The sequence below is a fragment of the Abramis brama genome (genome assembly GCF_963993115.1).
Source record: "Abramis brama genome assembly, chromosome: 2".
Taxonomy (NCBI): domain Eukaryota; kingdom Metazoa; phylum Chordata; class Actinopteri; order Cypriniformes; family Leuciscidae; genus Abramis; species Abramis brama.
Window position 1 is genome coordinate 68,947,582 of NC_139964.1, and position 22,860 is coordinate 68,970,441.

General features: G+C 45.3%; 1 protein-coding gene across 3 annotated transcripts; it reads right to left on the reverse strand.

Moving 5' to 3' along the window:
- Positions 1 to 11,463: 11,463 nt before the first annotated feature.
- On the reverse strand, positions 11,464 to 21,542 carry eed (embryonic ectoderm development). Of its 3 annotated transcripts, XM_084105662.1 has the most exons (12): positions 20,821 to 21,542; positions 20,055 to 20,207; positions 19,850 to 19,942; positions 19,666 to 19,731; positions 16,807 to 16,932; positions 16,645 to 16,726; positions 16,466 to 16,557; positions 16,218 to 16,351; positions 16,035 to 16,140; positions 15,789 to 15,947; positions 15,569 to 15,642; positions 11,464 to 11,850 (listed from the first exon to the last, which is right to left on the reverse strand). In XM_084105662.1, the coding sequence occupies exons 1-12, from the start codon at positions 20,935 to 20,937 to the stop codon at positions 11,724 to 11,726; spliced, it is 1,329 nt and encodes a 442-aa protein (XP_083961788.1). In that variant the 5' UTR covers positions 20,938 to 21,542; the 3' UTR covers positions 11,464 to 11,723. The 3 variants fall into 3 exon arrangements, with proteins under 3 accessions (XP_083961788.1, XP_083961789.1, XP_083961787.1); XM_084105663.1 differs by lacking the exon at positions 15,789 to 15,947 and having other exon boundaries at positions 20,821 to 20,980; XM_084105661.1 differs by having other exon boundaries at positions 15,789 to 16,140; positions 20,821 to 20,980.
- Between the last annotated feature and the right edge of the window lie 1,318 nt (positions 21,543 to 22,860).

Consider the following 22,860-nt stretch of genomic DNA (forward strand, 5'->3'; position numbering starts at 1 on the left):
GACCCGGAAACTAAACACCACAGCGCTTCACTGATTGGACGATCCAGCGCGGCTCGCGCGTCTTAAAGTGCCCTCTTGTGGATTTTCAAAATTACAGAATTTGATATCAAGTTCTTGACACATTTCTTTTACACATTAACATTTGATAAGTATAACTTGAAACAATAATTTGAGAAAAAGAAAAAAAAGAGAAGAAACAAACAAAAGATAAAGGGCATCACAAACATATATTAAATTCATTTAGCAGAGAAACAGATCTGTGGGCTTTTCGATCTTTTAAAAACTTTACAGACTCAAAATACATTCTAAAGGCTGCTTTAAAATGAGCAAAGCTGGGTTTGGAGTTTCTCCATTTAGTTTGATGAATATGAAATTGTCCCTAACCCAAACAGATTCAGATTTGAGGAGAGATACTGACAAGAACAGATCTAATCAACTGGTTTCTGCATTTATCATTAATTAAATCAAGATTATGTTTGGAGACTTGACTTGCAGTGTTCCCCCTAGAGCCCTGGATTATGAATATTCCCCCTAGAGCCCTGGATTATGAATATTCCCCCTAGAGCCCTGGTTTATGAATATTCCTCCTAGAGCCCTGGATTATGAATATTCCCCCTAGAGCCCTGGATTATGAATATTCCTCCTAGAGCCCTGGATTATGAATATTCCTCCTAGAGCCCTGGATTATGAATATTCCTCCTAGAGCCCTGGATTATGAATATTCCTCCTAGAGCCCTGGTTTATGAATATTCCCCCTAGAGCCCTGGTTTATGAATATTCCCCCTAGAGCCCTGGATTATGAATATTCCCCCTAGAGCCCTGGATTATGAATATTCCCCCTAGAGCCCTGGTTTATGAATATTCCCCCTAGAGCCCTGGATTATGAATATTCCTCCTAGAGCCCTGGATTATGAATATTCCTCCTAGAGCCCTGGTTTATGAATATTCCCCCTAGAGCCCTGGATTATGAATATTCCCCCTAGAGCCCTGGATTATGAATATTCCCCCTAGAGCCTGGATTATGAATATTCCCCCTAGAGCCCTGGATTATGAATATTCCCCCTAGAGCCCTGGATTATGAATATTCCCCCTAGAGCCCTGGATTATGAATATTCCCCCTAGAGCCCTGGTTTATGAATATTCCCCCTAGAGCCCTGGATTATGAATATTCCCCCTAGAGCCCTGGATTATGAATATTCCCCCTAGAGCCCTGGATTATGAATATTCCCCCTAGAGCCCTGGTTTATGAATATTCCCCCTAGAGCCCTGGATTATGAATATTCCCCCTAGAGCCTGGATTATGAATATTCCCCCTAGAGCCCTGGATTATGAATATTCCCCCTAGAGCCCTGGATTATGAATATTCCCCCTAGAGCCTGGATTATGAATATTCCTCCTAGAGCCCTGGATTATGAATATTCCCCCTAGAGCCCTGGTTTATGAATATTCCTCCTAGAGCCCTGGATTATGAATGGTTTATGAATATTCCCCCTAGAGCCCTGGATTATGAATATTCCCCCTAGAGCCCTGGATTATGAATATTCCCCCTAGAGCCCTGGATTATGAATATTCCCCCTAGAGCCCTGGTTTATGAATATTCCCCCTAGAGCCCTGGATTATGAATATTCCCCCTAGAGCCCTGGATTATGAATATTCCCCCTAGAGCCCTGGATTATGAATATTCCCCCTAGAGCCCTGGATTATGAATATTCCTCCTAGAGCCCTGGATTATGAATATTCCCCCTAGAGCCCTGGTTTATGAATATTCCTCCTAGAGCCCTGGATTATGAATATTCCCCCTAGAGCCCTGGTTTATGAATATTCCCCCTAGAGCCCTGGATTATGAATATTCCCCCTAGAGCCCTGGATTATGAATATTCCCCCTAGAGCCCTGGATTATGAATATTCCCCCTAGAGCCCTGGTTTATGAATAGAGATACATTTTGGCCGAAATAGAGTTCATGACAATACAATACAGAAATATGACACTTAAGTTTCAGACATAGTTCAGTAATACTCAAACACAGTATATCAGACTCAAACCAGTGTCTTAGAAATCATGTTTTTCTTCGGTGTGTGATATACTTATTATTCCAAATAAACAAGGAGTGAGGAGAGAAGTTGTGTTTAAAAGCCAAACACCACGTCAGAAAATGAGATAAACAAAGAGGTATTTTGTTGATATCAAAACTGCGTCTAAGGAAAGAATTCATACCACAAGTTGATTAATTAAATGGTTATGGAAAATATTCCACATAGAGCAATTCTTTTTAATAAATTAATAATTGAATAGCCAATTTATTTTAAAAGTGCTGTTCAGAGTTGTAAAATCCACATCATTCAAACCGCCCTGATCATATGGACTGCATAATATATTTTTCTTTAAATAATGAGGTTTTTTTCCAAACAAAATCAAATAACAACTTGTCAAACTCTTCGGTAAATGTCTTGGGCACAAACAGAGCTTGTGAGATCTTACGCCGATCTGGACAAACCTTCAGATTTAGACAATAAGACACGACCATAAACGGATAAATCTCTGCAACCGAGCGTCAAACTTTCTGTTTGTGCTGTTGATAATCGGATTAAAGTTAAGAGAAGCACGATATGATTAATCTTTGCAAAGATATGTGACGACCTCCTCGACAAGGATCCATCAGTTTCTTCCAGGCTAACACCCTAAGTGGGAAAATCCCACGTTTGCTTATATTAAGGTTGAGACCAGATACTTTAGAGAAATTATTTATGGTGCGCATTGCTTTGCTAACCTCTGCAGCATTTTTAAAAAATAGTGCTGTGTCATCAGCTAGCTGACATATTTTTAATTCATTCCCAAAAACGTTAATATCTTGAAAGAAACTAATATTTACACAGCAAGAAAGAGCCTGTGTGACGAGGGCAGAGTCACGGATCAGCCAGAGTTCTCCAAAACAACACATGGAGGACGTTCATTTTAGGTTCTCCCAAGCCAGTAAAGTGCAAGGCGCTCACAGGTGCCTTAAGGAAAAACAACAGCTTCAATATACAAAAAACCCCAATAACCTTGGATCAGGGTTAGCCATCCAATCAGAGTGCTCTACCACCAGTCCTAGCCTTCCTGACCACTTCCTTGTGTGAGAATTTATACACGTGTGTACAACCATTTCTCAGCAATAATCACAGGGGAAAGAAAGGGTTAAAGACCATGAACATGTGTTAAAGATCAAGTAAAAGTATTAACAGATCAAATAACTCCATTTCCTTCACCACACAACTTTAAATAACACAAACTTCAGTTCAACAATAATTAGAGGAAGTAAACATTAATAACTTCATCCAAACAATTCCACCCCCTTACGCACCATACTTGGTATCTCCCACTCCCATGATGCAACACAGCACAGGTATAAAAAGCATGACAAAAGTCCATTCCAGTCTATAGCCGTTTCTCAATACCAAGTACGCAAAGTTCGGACTTGACAAGTTCGACTCAGGAGAACGAACTCCCGAGGACGGGAGGACGCAAGTCCGATAATTCTGAAATGGAACAGCGGCGTACTTGACAACGTCACTCAGCTCGCTCTGGCTACTCCGGTCATCTCTTTATGTATATCTAGGCTACAAATAAAACAAAATATGTTATAAACCACCACTCTGGCTCTTTTCATTTTCATTTAAAAAAATCTTAAACATAATGGCCACACAAATGTGGTTCAGGCAACGCAATTGATTATCTTCACTGCATATTTATAACAACACGAAATATAAAGCACAACCCTGACTCTTTTTGTTTTCATTTTAAAAATATGATAAATAAAAATCATTATAATATTGATCATTAAAACTAACATTTAGCAAAAAGAGACAGGGTTGTGTCATTTTATTTTATTATATATGTACATACAGTGAAGAGAATGTGCAACATGTATAATAAAATGTTTTATGTTTTAAATATATAAAATAAAATGACATAACCTTTTTTGTTAAATGTCAGTTTTAATGATCAATAATAGCCATTATAAAAGTATAAGTAGCCTAAAAGGTATAAGAAGCTATACAATAATAAAGCATAAAGCAAACGATTCAGTCAAACATAAGTCAGCTCTCTAGGCTACAACGTTAAAGTTAAATAGACTAAATAAAGCTATGAAACTTCACTTTGCCCTCAGCATAACGTTTTGCCAGGGAACAAATTATAGATTAATGAGACAAATAAAATAAATAAATAAATAAATGAATAAATGGCCCGTTAGATACACAAGACGATTTAAATCTCATGTTGAACCACTAGACTAGAGACATCCGAGCCAGCGGCAAACGTCAGCAGCACTAGCCGAGGAAAGGCTGTTCTCGCCGGGGTACATGAGCGCCTAGCGTCCGATTGCCTGGATCTCACAAATTTTCAAATAGGAGCTATCTTTATAAATAAACCAAAGATTTGAGCTTTAAACAACTACATTCTCGCCTGAAATACTCTTAAAACTACATTTCGTGACACAATTACAGCAGTATTTTTAAATTACGCGGGTTTCTCCTCTGCTATTGACGCTTGCTGGTTGGTGTGAGATGCATTCTGGGATACCTGGCTGTCTCAAGTTCGCACAAGTCACCTCTCGATGCATCCTCGGTAAAAGGGGCGGATCAAGAACACATCCGGGGATTTGAACTGGACTTGGCTAGATGTGAACTTTGAATTGGAACAGTACTTGGGCAGCGACTGATGACGTTTCACAAGTCCACAAGAACACAAGTATAGACAAGAACGCATATTGAGAAACGGCTTATTACTCAAATCAAGATGGCCGCCAGCATGTATGCTGAGGTGATAATCAACAGTTTGTGGAAAGCTTAAATGCTCAGGTGGCCAGTCTGAGACACAGCAGTCTCAATCCATCTCTCCCTTCGCTGGTACATCAAGGTCAATAAAGAGTCTTTTAAAAACCGAAGTATGTGTTCACGTATTTTCTAGAAAGGGCTAACAAGGGGAACACAGGGAACAGAGGGTAGCTCTGTGTCTGATGCCCCTAGAAAGAAAAGCTCTACCAGACATTCGGTTGTAATTGCCTTTCTAAAGAAATTCACACATTTAAAGTATTCTAATGTTGCAAGCATGAATTTGTGTTCTACTTTATCAAACGCTTTATTAAAATCAACAAATAGTATTAGATTGCCATCACTGAGAAGGTGACTATAATCAATAAAATCAAGAATAAGACGGATATTATTACAGATATGCCTCCCGTTCATGAAGCCGGACTGAGACCGATCATTAATGAGTCCGACCCGAAGTTCAGCCTGCTAGCGAAAATAAGAGAAAACAGTTTGGCATCAGTGTTTAATAAAGTTATGGGTCTCCACCCATCTAGAGATAAGAGATATTAGCCTTTGGTATTAAGGTATTATTACCCCTGTCTGAGAGATGGAGGTAAGATTCCATCATTTATAGACTGATTAAACATAGCTAAAATAAACGGGGAAAGGGCATCTCTGAAAGTTTTGAAAGATTCATTCGTAAGCCCATCATTACCAGGACATTTGTTGTCCTTGAGTTTCTTAATATTGTCGATAATGTCTGTAATACTATAAGCTCTTTCTCACAAATGCTGCCAAATTCATCATTAACAAAAGCACTAGCATTATCCAGTTTTCCTAAAAAGGACTCCATTAAGGAGTGCTGTATTTCAGAGCTAGAATACAAAGTTTTATAAAATTCTGCTATATGTTTTGAAATTGTAGATAAATCATCTGTGACAGAATTATTTATGCGTAATTTATTAATTGATAATCTTTCACCATTTCTTTTTTCCAAAGAATAAAAATATCTTGTGTTTTTTCCCCCATGCTCGAGCCACTTTCCCCTGGAACGTATGAAAGCAGATTTTGCCTTTTCCTCACAATGTTTATTTAAATTCTCTTGTAACTTTATGAGATGTTCAGCTTGTTCCTCTGTTAAATCTGTTCTATCACACAGGGCCCCAAACTCAAGGATGATGGCTTGCATTTTGGCCCGTTTATTTTTGGCAATCGTTTTAGACTGCAAAGACAAATCATTATTTTGCCATGAGTTTTTGGGGGTTCATTTTCCGCCAGATATCAACAAGACCGAAGTTATTACATAACCCAGAGATAATCTCGCTGCTGTCATCTCTTACACCTTTGGGAGGCCATCTATCTGTGTTACTATCTGGACTACATTAAAATCACCCCCGAGAATACATTTTGCATTTATGTATTTAGTTGATAGGTCTATAATTCGTTTTTCTAATTCATGGAGTAAAATCAATTAGTACCATAAATATTAGCAATAATATATTGCTTATGAGAGTCCTCTAATATGATTATTAGCCACCTTCCATTATTATTACTCTCATTATGAAGAATTTTGCCCCTGAAATTCCCTCTGAGAACAGCGCCCCCTGCTGATCTATTTGTGCCATGTCCTGACCCCACTGACCCTTCCAAAAATTGTAATCAGCCTTTGAACTATGCGTTTCTTGTAATAAATACAAATTGGCCCTTTTGTCTTTCAAAAATAAAAATACAGCCTTTCTTTTATTTATATCACGGATGTTAAGAGACAGGATAAGAAAAAACTTGAACAACAACCGTAGGTCCTGGTTTACCAAGTAGAACAATACCCAGACAACCCTTCTGTGTGCAAATGAACAAAAACTTATTCAAAAAAGAACCTTCTATATATTTCAATTTATTGATGAGGAGTAAGAAGGGAAAGAGAGAGAGCTCATCGACTGAGAACAACAGTGAGAACCAGCGAGCCAGGCCTGTGCTCATTCCCGATCTGAGGAGAACCAGCGAGCCAGGCCTGTGCTCATCCCGATCTGAGGAGAACCAGCGAGCCAGGCCTGTGCTCATTCCCGATCTGAGGAGAACCAGCGAGCCAGGCCTGTGCTCATCCCGATCTGAGGAGAACCAGCGAGCCAGGCCTGTGCTCATCCACGATCTGAGGAGAACCAGCGAGCCAGGCCTGTGCTCATTCCCGATCTGAGGAGAACCAGCGAGCCAGGCCTGTGCTCATCCCGATCTGAGGAGAACCAGCGAGCCAGGCCTGTGCTCATTCCCGATCTGAGGAGAACCAGCGAGCCAGGCCTGTGCTCATCCCGATCTGAGGAGAACCAGCGAGCCAGGCCTGTGCTCATCCCGATCTGAGGAGAACCAGCGAGCCAGGCCTGTGCTCATTCCCGATCTGAGGAGAACCAGCGAGCCAGGCCTGTGCTCATCCCGATCTGAGGAGAACCAGCGAGCCAGGCCTGTGCTCATCCCGATCTGAGGAGAACCAGCGAGCCAGGCCTGTGCTCATTCCCGATCTGAGGAGAACCAGCGAGCCAGGCCTGTGCTCATCCCGATCTGAGGAGAACCAGCGAGCCAGGCCTGTGCTCATTCCCGATCTGAGAAGAACCAGCGAGCCAGGCCTGTGCTCATTCCCGATCTGAGGAGAACCAGCGAGCCAGGCCTGTGCTCATTCCCGATCTGAGGAGAACCAGCGAGCCAGGCCTGTGCTCATCCACGATCTGAGGAAGATGTTCTCTGGAGCGCAGCCTAAACCAGCGAGTACTTTAAGACTAACCAGTTGAAGTTCAAGGAAGAGTTGACGCCCGCGGATCGAGCAGCGAGACAGCGGCGGTGGCCAGAGGTGGAGTGCCAGGAAAGCTGGAAACATGGCCTACTTTGTGGGAGCGAAGGCGTATGTGGATGGGATCCAGATTCGACCAAAAGATGGAAAAATGGAGATCTGATGAATTTATTGTTTTAGAGACCCAAAGCAGCAGCAGAAGAGAGGAAGGAGTGGAAACAGATTTCTCCCTTGAAGTTCGACAGCTGACAGTCTTCATGAAATTTCTGTGTTCAATTAAAGGGGGAAAAAAAAGAAGGAAGAAATAACTAATTTGTTCAGACTGTTATATATGTTATATATGTTATATACTCAGGGAGGAGCTGAACAGTTCCTCCAACGTCTCATTTATATAACATTCCCGTTCCTGCAGTGTGTAATGCAGCTGTGTGGGAATTTAGTTAGTTTATCTCAAAAGAAGAGTCGACTCTGAACCGCTCAAACGAGCCGTTTGTAATCCGAATCTATGTTGGTGAAGTTCACACGTCACGACTCTCTACATTTGCATAATGCCCGCCTAGATCTTAATGTAGCTCGATCGTGTCTATATCATGTCATCTCGATGCTGTTCTCTCCGCTGTGGGAGTAGATTCGGTTTATCATCACTTCCAAAGGAAGAGGCTGTGAAGAATCAGTGGTTAAAATTCATCTTTACTCTGATACCACAGCTCTATAATCCCAAACTTCTGCTGTGTTCCCTTTATTTTACTGACGGCTGCTTCACTGGTTCAACGCGGGATTCTAAACTCTTGCTCTAGAAAGACGGGTCAGTACACAGCTTATTTGGACCAACTTGCTCCTCAGAATGTAAGTATGAATAATTATTGGTGTATATATTTGTTCAATTCACATTTATTTCTATAGCGCTTTTCACAAATTCACAATACATCGTTTAAAGCAGCTTTACAGAAAAGGCTTGCGTCGACATTACAGTTTAAAGTTAACAGAGGTGACTGTGTCCAAGTTATGTCCAATTCAGAAATGAACAGTTCAAGGTAATACAAAACATGCAGTTTGCTAACATGGGTTAATTTTAGGCTAATCAATGAGCTTGTTAAAGCAATTATTACAAGTTGTGATCAATAATGTTCTATAGTGTCGGATAAAAAGTGAGTTAACACATCAGCAACTTCCTCAACATGTAAATGTAGGATCGAGCACACGTGTGTTTATTGAATACATAAATCTCGAGGAAACGTGAATCTTGTGTTGCAGGAACAGAGTTATGTGAGAACACTCAGAACTCATGATACATTTAAAAAGCACAGCACACAAATCTGCATTTCCTTCTGAGACTCACTCAGGACTCGCTCGGGACTCACACAGGACTCGCTCGGGACTCACACGGGACTCACACAGGACTCGCTGAGGACTCGCTGAGGACTCGCTCGGGACTCACACAGGACTCGCTCGGGACTCACACAGGACTCGCTCGGGACTCACACAGGACTCGCTCGGGACTCGCTGAGGACTCGCTCGGGACTCACACGGGACTCGCTGAGGACTCGCTCGGGACTCACACAGGACTCGCTGAGGACTCGCTCGGGACTCACACAGGACTCGCTCGGGACTCACACAGGACTCGCTGAGGACTCGCTCGGGACTCGCTCGGGACTCACACGGGACTCGCTGAGGACTCGCTCGGGACTCACACAGGACTCGCTGAGGACTCGCTCAGGACTCGCTCGGGACTCACACAGGACTCACACAGGACTCGCTGAGGACTCGCTCGGGACTCACACAGGACTCACACAGGACTCACTCAGGATTCCAGAAAGCACAATCTTTCACAGCGAAACTGCAAGACGCCAAACGCAGTGGAATGGGGAAACGCACGGTCTCGAGGCACGTTCAGCTGAACTCATTCTAACTTCAGTGCTGCGTTTGGAGAATGCTGTCATGCGCTAGTTCCCGCGGCCATGGGGACAGATGAATAGTAACACACACGTGTGTGTGTGTGTGTGTGTTTGTCCAGTGGCTGATGAAGCCGTCACAGATCAACATCTCTTTAAATCTTAAGTTGTAGTTTATTTCAATTATTGTAATTTCAAACAGTGTAATTACAGCACCTGATGCTTGATTTGTGTGCATTTGTTGCACGGTGATGGAGATCCCTGAAACTAAACACTGCTTTTGTATGATGTGTGTGTATGTGTGTAGGATCTGAGATGTGTGTGTGTGTGTGTGTGTGTGTAGGATCTGAGATGTGTGTGTAGGATCTGAGATGTGTGTAGACTGAGGATGAGGAGAGCCTTCATCACTCCTGCACTTATTCCTCAGTCAGACTCTATTGACTGATATTGAATGAACAGAGCCGGACAAACTGGACTAAAAGCACCTTTCTGACATGAACATGAAGGCAAGTAAACGATTCACTTGTTTGGGTGAACTGCGCTAACCCTCTGGTGCTCTTCGCTCATTTTTGACCGAAAAATTTTACTTTGTAATTTTTTTTGTTAGAATTTGTTTCTTCATCGGAATTGTACGAAACTTGGTAAAGGTTTTGGCACTTTCTGTGTGAAATTTTTTTTTCGAACCGGTAAAATGGTCCTGAACACAACAGTGTTCCTCTAGTGGAAACTTTTGGTACTGCGGCCAAATAAAGTGTTACTGAAAGCAAATTTTTGAACTTGTTTAAATTTATGGCTTTGATTTTCTCAGTTTTTGAGTAAAACATGTTTTACAACAATAAACGTAAAATTCTGTAACTTTTTTTACATTCACTTTTTAAAACTTTTTTCACTTCAGCAATAATCTGCCAAGTGTAATCTAACCTAACTCTTTGAAAAGAGATCAAACTTCAGTCTGTCGCTCTCAAGATTTACCAGTTTAAGTTGGAAATTAAATTTTCAGGTCTATGCTAAAAAAGTGAATAAATGGATTATAAATACAGCATGTATATAATTTAGTACCATAAAATCCCCTAAAAATGCAAAACATTAAATAAAAAACATTATCGAACTAAAATGATCCGTACATTCATTTCATTGAAATGAAAAAACTAAATTTGGTCATTTTAGAGCGACACGCGAAGAGGACCAGAGGGCTAAGCCTTGAAATGTATGCATTTATATTAGAGAAGTGCCTTGAAGAAATAAACTGAGAAACTCCGCTTTATGGAGCGTTTGTGCCTGAGACGCTTTCAAACAACGATTTTCAAAAATCACATTTACATTTATGCATTTTGCAGACGCTTTTATCCAAAGCAACTTACAGTGTTCTTATTACAGGGAGAATCCCCCGGGAGAACCTGGAGTCAGGAGCCTCCATCGAGGACACACTGCGGAGATCCAGCCAGTGCAGTGGTTCAGGTCTTCATCACGGTCTTCCTCAGGGTTCAGGTCTTCATCACGGTCTTCCTCAGGGTTCAGGTCTTCATCACGGTCTTCCTCAGGGTTCAGGTCTTCATCACGGTCTTCCTCAGGGTTCAGGTCTTCATCACGGTCTTCCTCAGGGTTCAGGTCTTCATCACGGTCTTCCTCGTCCTCCTGATCAACGCTGTCCTCATTGAGAAGAGTGAGATTGTGAAGCACAGAACAGCTCATAACAACATCAGGCAAAGGCTCAGCCGTGAAGATGATAGAGCACCATAGCATTCAGCATCATTTATTACATTTATTATTAATATTATTATTAATTCTAAGAGGTTTCATTTAGATTTTGACCCTCGTTTTTAATCCACTAACAATAATGTTGTAAATTTCAGTGGTTTATTGTCCAACACAATCAAAATATCCCCTTTTAGTTTCAGAAAGCTGGTGAAATCAGTGAATCTTTGTTTACCATCAAAAAGCGTTGGCTTTAATTAAACAATTTCACAACAATTTAAGTGAGATTGAAGACAGAGAAAGAAATAGGTTAGAAAAATAGATTTTATTAAAGTCAGACAAGGAAACAAAAGACGAAAGCAACGTCAAGATAAAAACAAAAGCAATGAGATAAGAATTTGATCATCATGTGATGCGTGAGGAGTGTGTCAGCGCAGCCGGTCCCAGCGCCAGACGGAGGCGTCGTCACACACACACACACACGTGATGAGTGTGTCAGCGCAGCCGGTCCCAGCGCCAGATGGAGGCGTCGTCACACACACACACACACACACGTGATGAGTGTGTCAGCGCAGCCGGTCCCAGCGCCAGATGGAGGCGTCGTCACACACAGCGATCAGGATCCCACTGTCCCGACTGAAGCTCGTCTGCCGGATCGCAGAGGTGCACTTGGGGAGGGTGAGCGTTGTACACCTGACGACACACACACACACACACAGGTGAGGACACACACACACGTGAAGAGAGACACACAGACACAGACACACACAGGTGAGGACACACACACACACACACACAGGTGAGGACACACACACACACACACACAGGTGAGGACACACACACACACACACACACACACACACACAGGTGAGGACACACACACACACACACAGGTGAGGACACACACACACAGGTGAGGACACACACACACACACACAGGTGAGGACACACACACACAGGTGAAGAGAGACACACACACACACACCCACACACAGGTGAGGACACACACACACACACACACAGGTGAGGACACACACACACACACAGGTGAGGACACACACACACACACAGGTGAGGACACACACACACACACACACACACACACACACACAGGTGAGGACACACACACACACAGGTGAGGACACACACAGGTGAGGACACACACACACAGGTGAGGACACACACACACAGGTGAGGAGACACACACACACACACACACACAGGTGAGGACACACACACACACACACACACACACACACAGGTGAGGACACACACACACACACACACACACACACACAGGTGAGGACACACACACACACACACACACACAGGTGAGGACACACACACACACACACACACACACAGGTGAGGACACACACACACACACAGGTGAGGACACACACACACACACACACACACACAGGTGAGGACACACACACACACAGGTGAAGACACACACACAGGTGAGGACACACACACACACAGGTGAAGACACACACAGGTGAGGACACACACACACAGGTGAGGACACACACACACACAGGTGAGGACACACACACACACACAGGTGAGGACACACACACACACACAGGTGAGGACACACACACACACACACAGGTGAGGACACACACACACACACACACACAGGTGAGGACACACACACACACACAGGTGAGGACACACACACACACACACACACACACACACACACACACACACACACAGGTGAGGACACACACACACACAGGTGAGGACACACACACACAGGTGAGGACACACACACACACAGGTGAGGACACACACACACAGGTGAGGACACACACACACACAGGTGAGGACACACACACACACACAGGTGAGGACACACACACACACACAGGTGAGGACACACACACAGGTGAGGACACACACACACGTGAGGACACACACACACACACAGGTGAGGACACACACACACACACAGGTGAGGACACACACACACACACACACAGGTGAGGACACACACACACACACACACACACACACACAGGTGAGGACACACACACACACAGGTGAGGACACACACACACACAGGTGAGGACACACACACACAGGTGAGGACACACACACACAGGTGAGGACACACACACACACACAGGTGAGGACACACACACACACACAGGTGAGGACACACACACACAGGTGAGGACACACACACACAGGTGAGGACACACACACAGGTGAGGACACACACACAGGTGAGGACACACACACAGGTGAGGACACACACACACACACACACACACACACACACACACAGGTGAGGACACACACACACACACACACACACAGGTGAGGACACACACACACACACACAGGTGAGGACACACACACACACAGGTGAGGACACACACACACACGTGAGGACACACACACACAGGTGAGGACACACACACACAGGTGAGGACACACACACACACACACAGGTGAGAACACACACACACACACACACAGGTGAGGACACACACACACACACAGGTGAGGACACACACACACACAGGTGAGGACACACACACACACACAGGTGAGGACACACACACACACACAGGTGAGGACACACACACACACACACACAGGTGAGGACACACACACACACACACACACACACAGGTGAGGACACACACACACAGGTGAGGACACACACACACAGGTGAGGACACACACACACAGGTGAGGACACACACACACAGGTGAGGACACACACACACAGACACAGGTGAGGACACACACACACACACAGGTGAGGACACACACACACACACAGGTGAGGACACACACACACACAGGTGAGGACACACACACACACACACACACACACGTGAGGACACACACACACACACACACACACACACACAGGTGAGGACACACACACACAGGTGAGGACACACACACACAGGTGAGGACACACACACACAGGTGAGGACACACACACACAGGTGAGGACACACACACACACACACACACACACAGGTGAGGACACACACACACACACACACACACACAGGTGAGGACACACACACACACACAGGTGAGGACACACACACACACACAGGTGAGGACACACACACAGGTGAGGACACACACACACACAGGTGAGGACACACACACACAGGTGAGGACACACACACACACACACACAGGTGAGGACACACACACACACACACAGGTGAGGACACACACACAGGTGAGGACACACACACACACACACACACACACAGGTGAGGACACACACACACACACACACAGGTGAGGGCACACACACAGGTGAGGACACACACACACACACAGGTGAGGACACACACACACACACAGGTGAGGACACACACACACAGGTGAGGACACACACACACACACACAGGTGAGGACACACACACACACACAGGTGAGGACACACACACACAGGTGAGGACACACACACACAGGTGAGGACACACACACACAGGTGAGGACACACACACACACACACACAGGTGAGGACACACACACACACACACACAGGTGAGGACACACACACACAGGTGAGGACACACACACACAGGTGAGGACACACACACACAGGTGAGGACACACACACACAGGTGAGGACACACACACACACACACACAGGTGAGGACACACACACAGGTGAGGACACACACACACACACACACACACACAGGTGAGGACACACACACACACACACACACACAGGTGAGGACACACACACACACAGGTGAGGGCACACACACAGGTGAGGACACACACACATACACAGGTGAGGACACACACACACACACAGGTGAGGACACACACACACACACAGGTGAGGACACACACACACAGGTGAGGACACACACACACACACACAGGTGAGGACACACACACACACACACACACAGGTGAGGACACACACACAGGTGAGGACACACACACAGGTGAGGACACACACACAGGTGAGGACACACATACACAGGTGAGGACACACACACAGGTGAGGACACACACACACACACACAGGTGAGGACACACACACAGGTGAGGACACACACACACACACAGGTGAGGACACACACAGGTGAGGACACACACACACAGGTGAGGACACACACACACACACAGGTGAGGACACACACACACACACACACACACACACAGGTGAGGACACACACACAGGTGAGGACACACACACACACACACACAGGTGAGGACACACACACACAGGTGAGGACACACACACACACACACACACACAGGTGAGGACACACACACACACACACACAGGTGAGGACACACACACACAGGTGAGGACACACACACACACACACACACAGGTGAGGACACACACACACACACACACACACACAGGTGAGGACACCTATCAGAAGAAGATTACTTTGCTTTATGAGGATCTTCCACTTCCAGGTCCCAAACGTACAGCTTCCCGACTTGATTTCCCAGAGCAAGCATCTGAGAGGGTGAAGACACACACACACACAAGCTCAATCATCTTCTTACAAACACTACTTATTGCCACTGTGTGTCATTAGCTTGCTCTGTTGTCTGTAGCCTACAGTTCACTTGATAGCAGAACGAGCCTGAGCTCCACTGAATACCTTCTGCCAGAAGTCCATAGAGAAGCGCATGTACCAAATGTCACACTGACTGTAATCAAAGCGGCCGAGAATCGTCACATTAGACTCGTTCGGTTTGATATGGTCAATATCGTCTTCCATTTTCCCAGGTTTCCAACACACAATTGCGTTCTCACATGACTGCGAAACATGACCAAACAAGAGAAATAATAAAGATGAGTGAACGAACAGAAGTGTGTATGAGCGAGTGTGTGTCGGGTGGAGCACCTTGGAGAGGATCAGGTCTCCGAGCCAGCGCACACAGTCCACGTAGTTCCTGTGGATGTCCCGCGTCGAGAAGTCTGGGAAGTGGATCTTCTGAGACACAAAAGGCCTAAACCGCATGTAGAAACGACAGGATAAATGCGTGGGCATCAGGGCAGGGAAGTGCACTAGATAGGGAGCACTGACCGGTTGGTTTTGCTGGGGTTGTACTCGTACGAGCCACGAATGGCTTTCAGCATCCGCTCCGAGTCGATCCTCCACAGCTTCAGCGAGTGGTCCATCCCACACGACATGATCTTCTCCCCGAGCAGGTCGAAATCCTACAGACACACTCACTCTCTATTAGCTTTTCATCACCTCACAAACATCATCATCATCATCAGCACGTTTATTATAATGAGACACACACACACGGGGAACCCTCTGAGACTCACCGCACTCAACACCTCGTCCCGATGGCCTTCGACTCCACCAAAGATGGCCACTAGTGTGTCTGTCTGAACGTTCCACAGGCGCAGCGCATGATCTACACACACACACACACACACACACACACACGATGAAACACTGAGCGCTGAACACGCGTGTCCGTCTGATCCGTCCGCCTCATTACCTTTGCTGACGGACAGCAGCAGGTTCGGGTCCCGCGGGTGAAACTTGAGTTCGTTGATGGCGTTCCCGTGTCCGACGTAATGCTGCGGGCGAGAGTGTGTGTGTGAGTGTGACGGAGGAGCAGAAACACACAAGAGAGTTCAGCACAGTCGCTGGCTCTCACCTTGACGCACTGCATGGTGATGTGGTTGATGATGCGGATGATCCCGCGTGACCCGGCGACGGCTAGTAACGGGTGACTGGTGCTCGAGTCGAACGTCCAGGCGCAGGTATAGAAGTTCTCATCAGCCTGACAGAGCGAGAGTGAAGGAAACACACACGCCCACGGCACACACAAACACACACACAGTCACAGTCAGACACACAGTAAGACACACAGTCACAGTCAGACAGTCACACACACAGTCAGACACAAAGTCAGACACACAGTCACACACACAGTCACACACACACAGTCAGACAGTCACACACACACACACACAGTCAGACAGTCAGACACACACAGTCAGACAGTCTCACACACAGTCAGTCTCACACACAGTCAGTCTCACACACACACACAGTCAGACACACAGTCACACACAGAGTCACACACAGTCAGACACACACACACAGTCAGTCACACACACACACACACACACACACAGTCAGACACAGTCAGACACACAGTCAGACAGTCACACACAGACACAGTCTGACAGTCACACACAGACAGTCAGACAGTCACACACAGACACACACACACAGTCAGACAGTCACACACAGACAGTCAGACAGTCTCACACACACACACACACACACACACACACAGTCAGACAGTCACACACAGAGTCACACACACAGACACAGTAAGACACACACAGTCACACACACACACAGTCAGACAGTCTCACACACACACACACAGTCAGACAGTCTCACACACACACACACAGTCAGACAGTCTCACACACACACACACACACACACACACAGTCAGACAGACACACAGTCAGACAGACACACAGTCAGTCAGTCAGACACACACACAGTCAGACACACAGTCAGACACACACAGTCAGACACACACAGTCAGACACACACAGTCAGACACACACAGTCAGACACACACAGTCAGACACACACAGTCAGACACACACAGTCAGACACACACAGTCAGACACAGACACACACACACACAGTCAGACACAGTCAGACAGTCACACACAGAGTCACACACACAGACACACAGTAAGACGTACACAGTCAGTCACACACACACACACACACACACACACAGTAAGAGTCACACACACACAGTCAGACACACAGACACACACAGTCACACACACACACACAGTAAGTCACACACACAGTCAGTCAGACACACACAGTCTGACTGTACACAGTCAGACAGATTGACAGACACACACACAGTCAGTCAGTCTGACACACACAGTCAGTCTGACACACACACAGTCAGACACAGTCACACACAGTAAGACATATACACAGTCAGACAGTCACACACACACACACACAGTAAGACACACACACACACACACACACACAGTCTGACTGTACACACAGTCAGACAGATTGACAGACACACACACACACACACACACACACAGTCAGTCAGTCAGACATACAGTCAGACACACACAGTCACACACACACACACAGTCAGACACAGTCAGACACACACACAGACAGTCACACACAGACACACAGTCTCTCTCACACACACACACACACACACACACACACACACAGTCAGACAGTCACACACACACACACAGTCAGACACAGTCAGACACACACACAGTCAGACAGTCTCACACACACACACACACACACACACACACACACACAGTCAGACAGTCACACACACACACACACAGTCAGACACACACACACACACACACACACAGTCAGACAGTCACACACACACACACAGTCAGACACACACACACACACAGTCAGTCAGACATACAGTCTCTCTCACACACACACACACAGTCAGACAGTCACACACACACACACAGTCAGTCACACACACACACACACACACACACACACACACAGTCAGTCAGTCAGACATACAGTCAGACACACAGTCAGACACACACAGTCACACACACACACAGACAGTCACACACAGACACACAGTCTCTCTCACACACACACACACAGTCAGACAGTCACACACACACACACAGTCAGTCACACACACACACACACAGTCAGACACACACACAGTCAGACAGTCTCACACACACACACACACACACACAGTCAGACAGTCACACACACACACAGTCAGAGTCACACACACACAGTCAGACACACAGTCAGACAGTCACACACAGACACACACACAGTCAGACAGTCACACACAGTCAGACAGTCACACACAGACACACACACAGTCAGACAGTCACACACACACACACACAGTCAGACAGACACACACACAGTCAGACAGTCTCACACACACACAGTCTCACACACACACACACACACACAGTCAGTCACACAGAGTCACACACACAGACACAGTCAGACACACAGTCAGACACACAGTCAGACACACAGTCAGACACACAGTCAGACACACAGTCAGACACACAGTCAGACACAGACACACAGTCAGACACAGTAAGACAGTCACACACAGTCACACACACAGACACACACACAGTCAGACACACAGTAAGACATGTACACAGTCAGACAGTCACACACACACACAGTAAGAGTCACACACAGTCAGACACACAGACACACACAGTAAGACATATACACAGTCAGACAGTCACACACACACAGTCAGACACACACACAGTCTGACTGTACACACAGTCAGACAGATTGACAGACACACACACACACACACACACACAGTCAGTCAATCAGACATAGTCAGTCTGACACACACACAGTCTGACACACAAACACACAGTCACAAACACAGTCAGACACACACAGTCTGACTGTACACACACACACACACACAGAACCCAAGCTCTGAGAAGGATACATCAGCATCCACATACGACTGCAGCAGACGAATCTCTCCTTGAGAATGACACTCGTATAGAGTCACCTGCAGGAACAAGACAGAGGATCAGCAGAGACACACGTGTGTGTGTGTGTGTGAGAGAGACTGTTTGTGTGTGAGAGAGAGTGTGTGTTTAATGAATAAGGAGTGTGTCTTCACTCACCCGGTTGCTCCCGACAGTAGCGAACACCAGTGGATCTCCTTCTTTACTGTGCCAGTTAAACTGAACCCCGAACAGCGGCTGCCCATGATCCTCCTGCACGCGTCACATTACACTGTCAAGGGGTCTCACAAGTGCACACTACAGGTGCCACACACTACAGGTGCCACACAAATACACACTACAGAAACACCACAGGCTCTCTTACCCTCAGACTGTTGACACACTTGAAGGAGTATTTGCATTTCTTGGACTTCCACTTGCCCTTGCCCCAGCTCTTCCTGCCCGGGGCATTAGCCGTGTTGGTCGGAGTGTCCGGCCGCTCCGTGTTGGGTCCGCTCTCCACACTGATCGCATCATCCTGGGAATCACACAGAGGATCAGGAATCACACAGAGAATCGGGAAACAAACAGGGATCAGGAAAAACACAGCAGATCAGGAATCACACAGAGGATCAGGAATCACACAGAGGATCAGGAATCACACAGAGGATCAGGAATCACACAGAGGATCAGGAATCACACAGAGGATCAGGAATCACACAGAGGATCGGGAAACACACAGAGGATCGGGAAACACACAGAGGATCGGGAATCAGAGGATCAGGAAAGATGGAGACAGTGGGAAAACATGCAACTGAATCTATCTGAGCAGAACGTCATAAACATATAACCCATAAACAAAGCTGTTCACACAAACACACTTCACAGAGACCGATCAGGCTTTGTTGTTAATTATTATTATTATTATGGGAATTAATAGTAAGACTGACTGGGTTCATCATTCATCCATATAAACACATAACCGAAGCCAGTCAGATTATACGTTATTCTTGACAATAACACAACAACACTGAACACACTAAATCATGCTAATAAACAAAGGTGATTATCTTGCGCTAATGATAAACACACGATCACAGACAAAGAGAACCTTCACTTGACTCACAAACACACACTTTCAATAAACCTACATTATCGTCTCCGGACAGGTCGGGGTTGCTGTTTTCGTCGCTGCTTAATTTCTGTTTTTTGTTATTCGGCATCTCGTTTCCCGCCTCGGCATGAGATTCAGACATCTTCCTCCTCATCTTCTTCCAGCAATGCCACACTGCCGGAAAGCGACTCGCGCGGGCTCGTGCCACGCTGCCGGAAAGCCGCGAAACAGCACGACAGCTGCAGTTACACTGAGCGCCAGCAGAGGGAGACAGAACTAGAGTGAACAGCAGAGAAAACAGAAGCTGATTCCGAAATCGCCCCTATAACCCTTATGCAGGGCACTGTTCGAGAGGACAGCCATGTGTAGTGGTGTCTGAAATCATAGTGAGTGCACTCATTCAATCCCACACTGCACCGCACAACGGCTAGAGAATACCATAGACAGTATGGAGAATACCCATAATGCACTGTGAATGAACTCCCGCGTCTGACCGGAAGATGGCGCCGCTGAATCAATCATCCAGTTTCCAAACCGCGCTGGACCAGCGTAATATCATACAGGTGTATAAGTTACTTTTTAATTTATTATCAAATTGTTTAATCAAGGTTTATGTGCTAGTTTCCATGTCGGAGTTCAAGATAAATCTTTTAATTACTACTGGAGCTGCCAGTTTGCTACGTTTCAAATAGTTATTAAACAGCAAACAAAATCCGGCGGCTCCGAGTCCCCTCGCTCGCTTCACTCACTCCTTCCAGTGCACTATATCAGTGGAGAGATGTAGGGAACAGTGGATGAGGGATAGGGGGCGATTTCGAACACAGCAAGAGTTTAACAATAAAGTTTAATGCAAACTTTTCATAGCTTATAAGTGCGATAATAGTTCACACAGTGCATGTACTCTTTTGTTTGTTTTTTTGAAGATAGAGAGAAATTCATCGTTTCGCATCATTTAAATGTGTTTGAACACAATCAGACTGTATTAATTTGATGGATAAAAGAAAAAATGAGGTTTAACTTTAGTGAAGACATATATGGAAGTTTATGTTATTAATTTAGTGTAGGTTCAGGTATAAATTAAATTACAGTCTCAAATGTGTATCGTAGACCGTCTTCTTCATCATTATGTGTGTGTTGATCCTGATTCAGACTGACAGAATCAGATAAATGATGATCAGTGATGTTTGATCAGTTGTGCTGTTTGTCTGTTTATCATTGCTAATCCTGTTGCTTATTTAATGTGAGTGTTCAGATGCTGTAAATCTGTTGATGTTTTCATCAGTTTCTGCTGGGAAACTCTAACTGATGAAGGCACACACACACCTTGCTTCTCTACACCTGTCCCTCAAATCTGAAGGTGTTGGTCCAGGAACATGTTGTAAATAAATCAGGTTCTCCTAGTGAACAGAGTTAGTAAGGCCGGCTGTAGAAGGATCTGATGAAGAACGAAGGGTTTAGACGTCACTGACGCGCCGAGACACGTCGACTCTCCCAGATGTTCCTGTAACACTCGTACAGTTTTGCTGAAAAAGGAAACAGTGGGACGTTTCTTTTGGAGTGAAACTGATTTGTTGATTACAGTCGCACACTATTCACTGATAGAGACGCGTGATGTGCGTGAGACGAGCTTCTGAGTGGCATAGCATACACACCAGATTTCATCATGAGTCATTTTGTACCCACCACTTTTTTTGTGATTTTTTTTACTGTTTTCAGTGGTTATGAGGAGCAATATGAGAGAGAAATTTGGGGATCATTGTTTAGGTACATTAAACCATGTCATGTCATATTGTCAACATGGCACTTATGAAGCAGAATAGTGAGTGAATAGTGAAAACGAGTCGGACATCATCACATTTTTGTATACATTTTTAAGATACGCATAGTAAAAAAAAATAGTGAACGCTTGAAGAAATCAGACCAATCTTAAAGGCTATCACAGTCATGTTATTACTTTATCTGTCAGTGAATGATAGTGGGTCATATGTCTAATGCTTTTTGAAAACTTAAGGCTTTCTTCTTCATAAAACGAGTCGGACATCATCACATTTTTGTATACATTTTTATTTATTTACAT

Coding starts and splice junctions, on each gene's coding strand:
- eed (XM_084105661.1), bottom strand. CDS start 20,937: ATGAGGAGGAAGATGTCTGAATCTCATGCCGAGGCGGGAAACGAGATG. Junction 16,352..16,465: donor GGGACGAGGTGTTGAGTGCG/GTGAGTCTCAGA, acceptor GTGTGTCTGTAG/GATTTCGACCTGCTCGGGGA. Junction 16,141..16,217: donor AACCCCAGCAAAACCAACCG/GTCAGTGCTCCC, acceptor CATGCGGTTTAG/GCCTTTTGTGTCTCAGAAGA.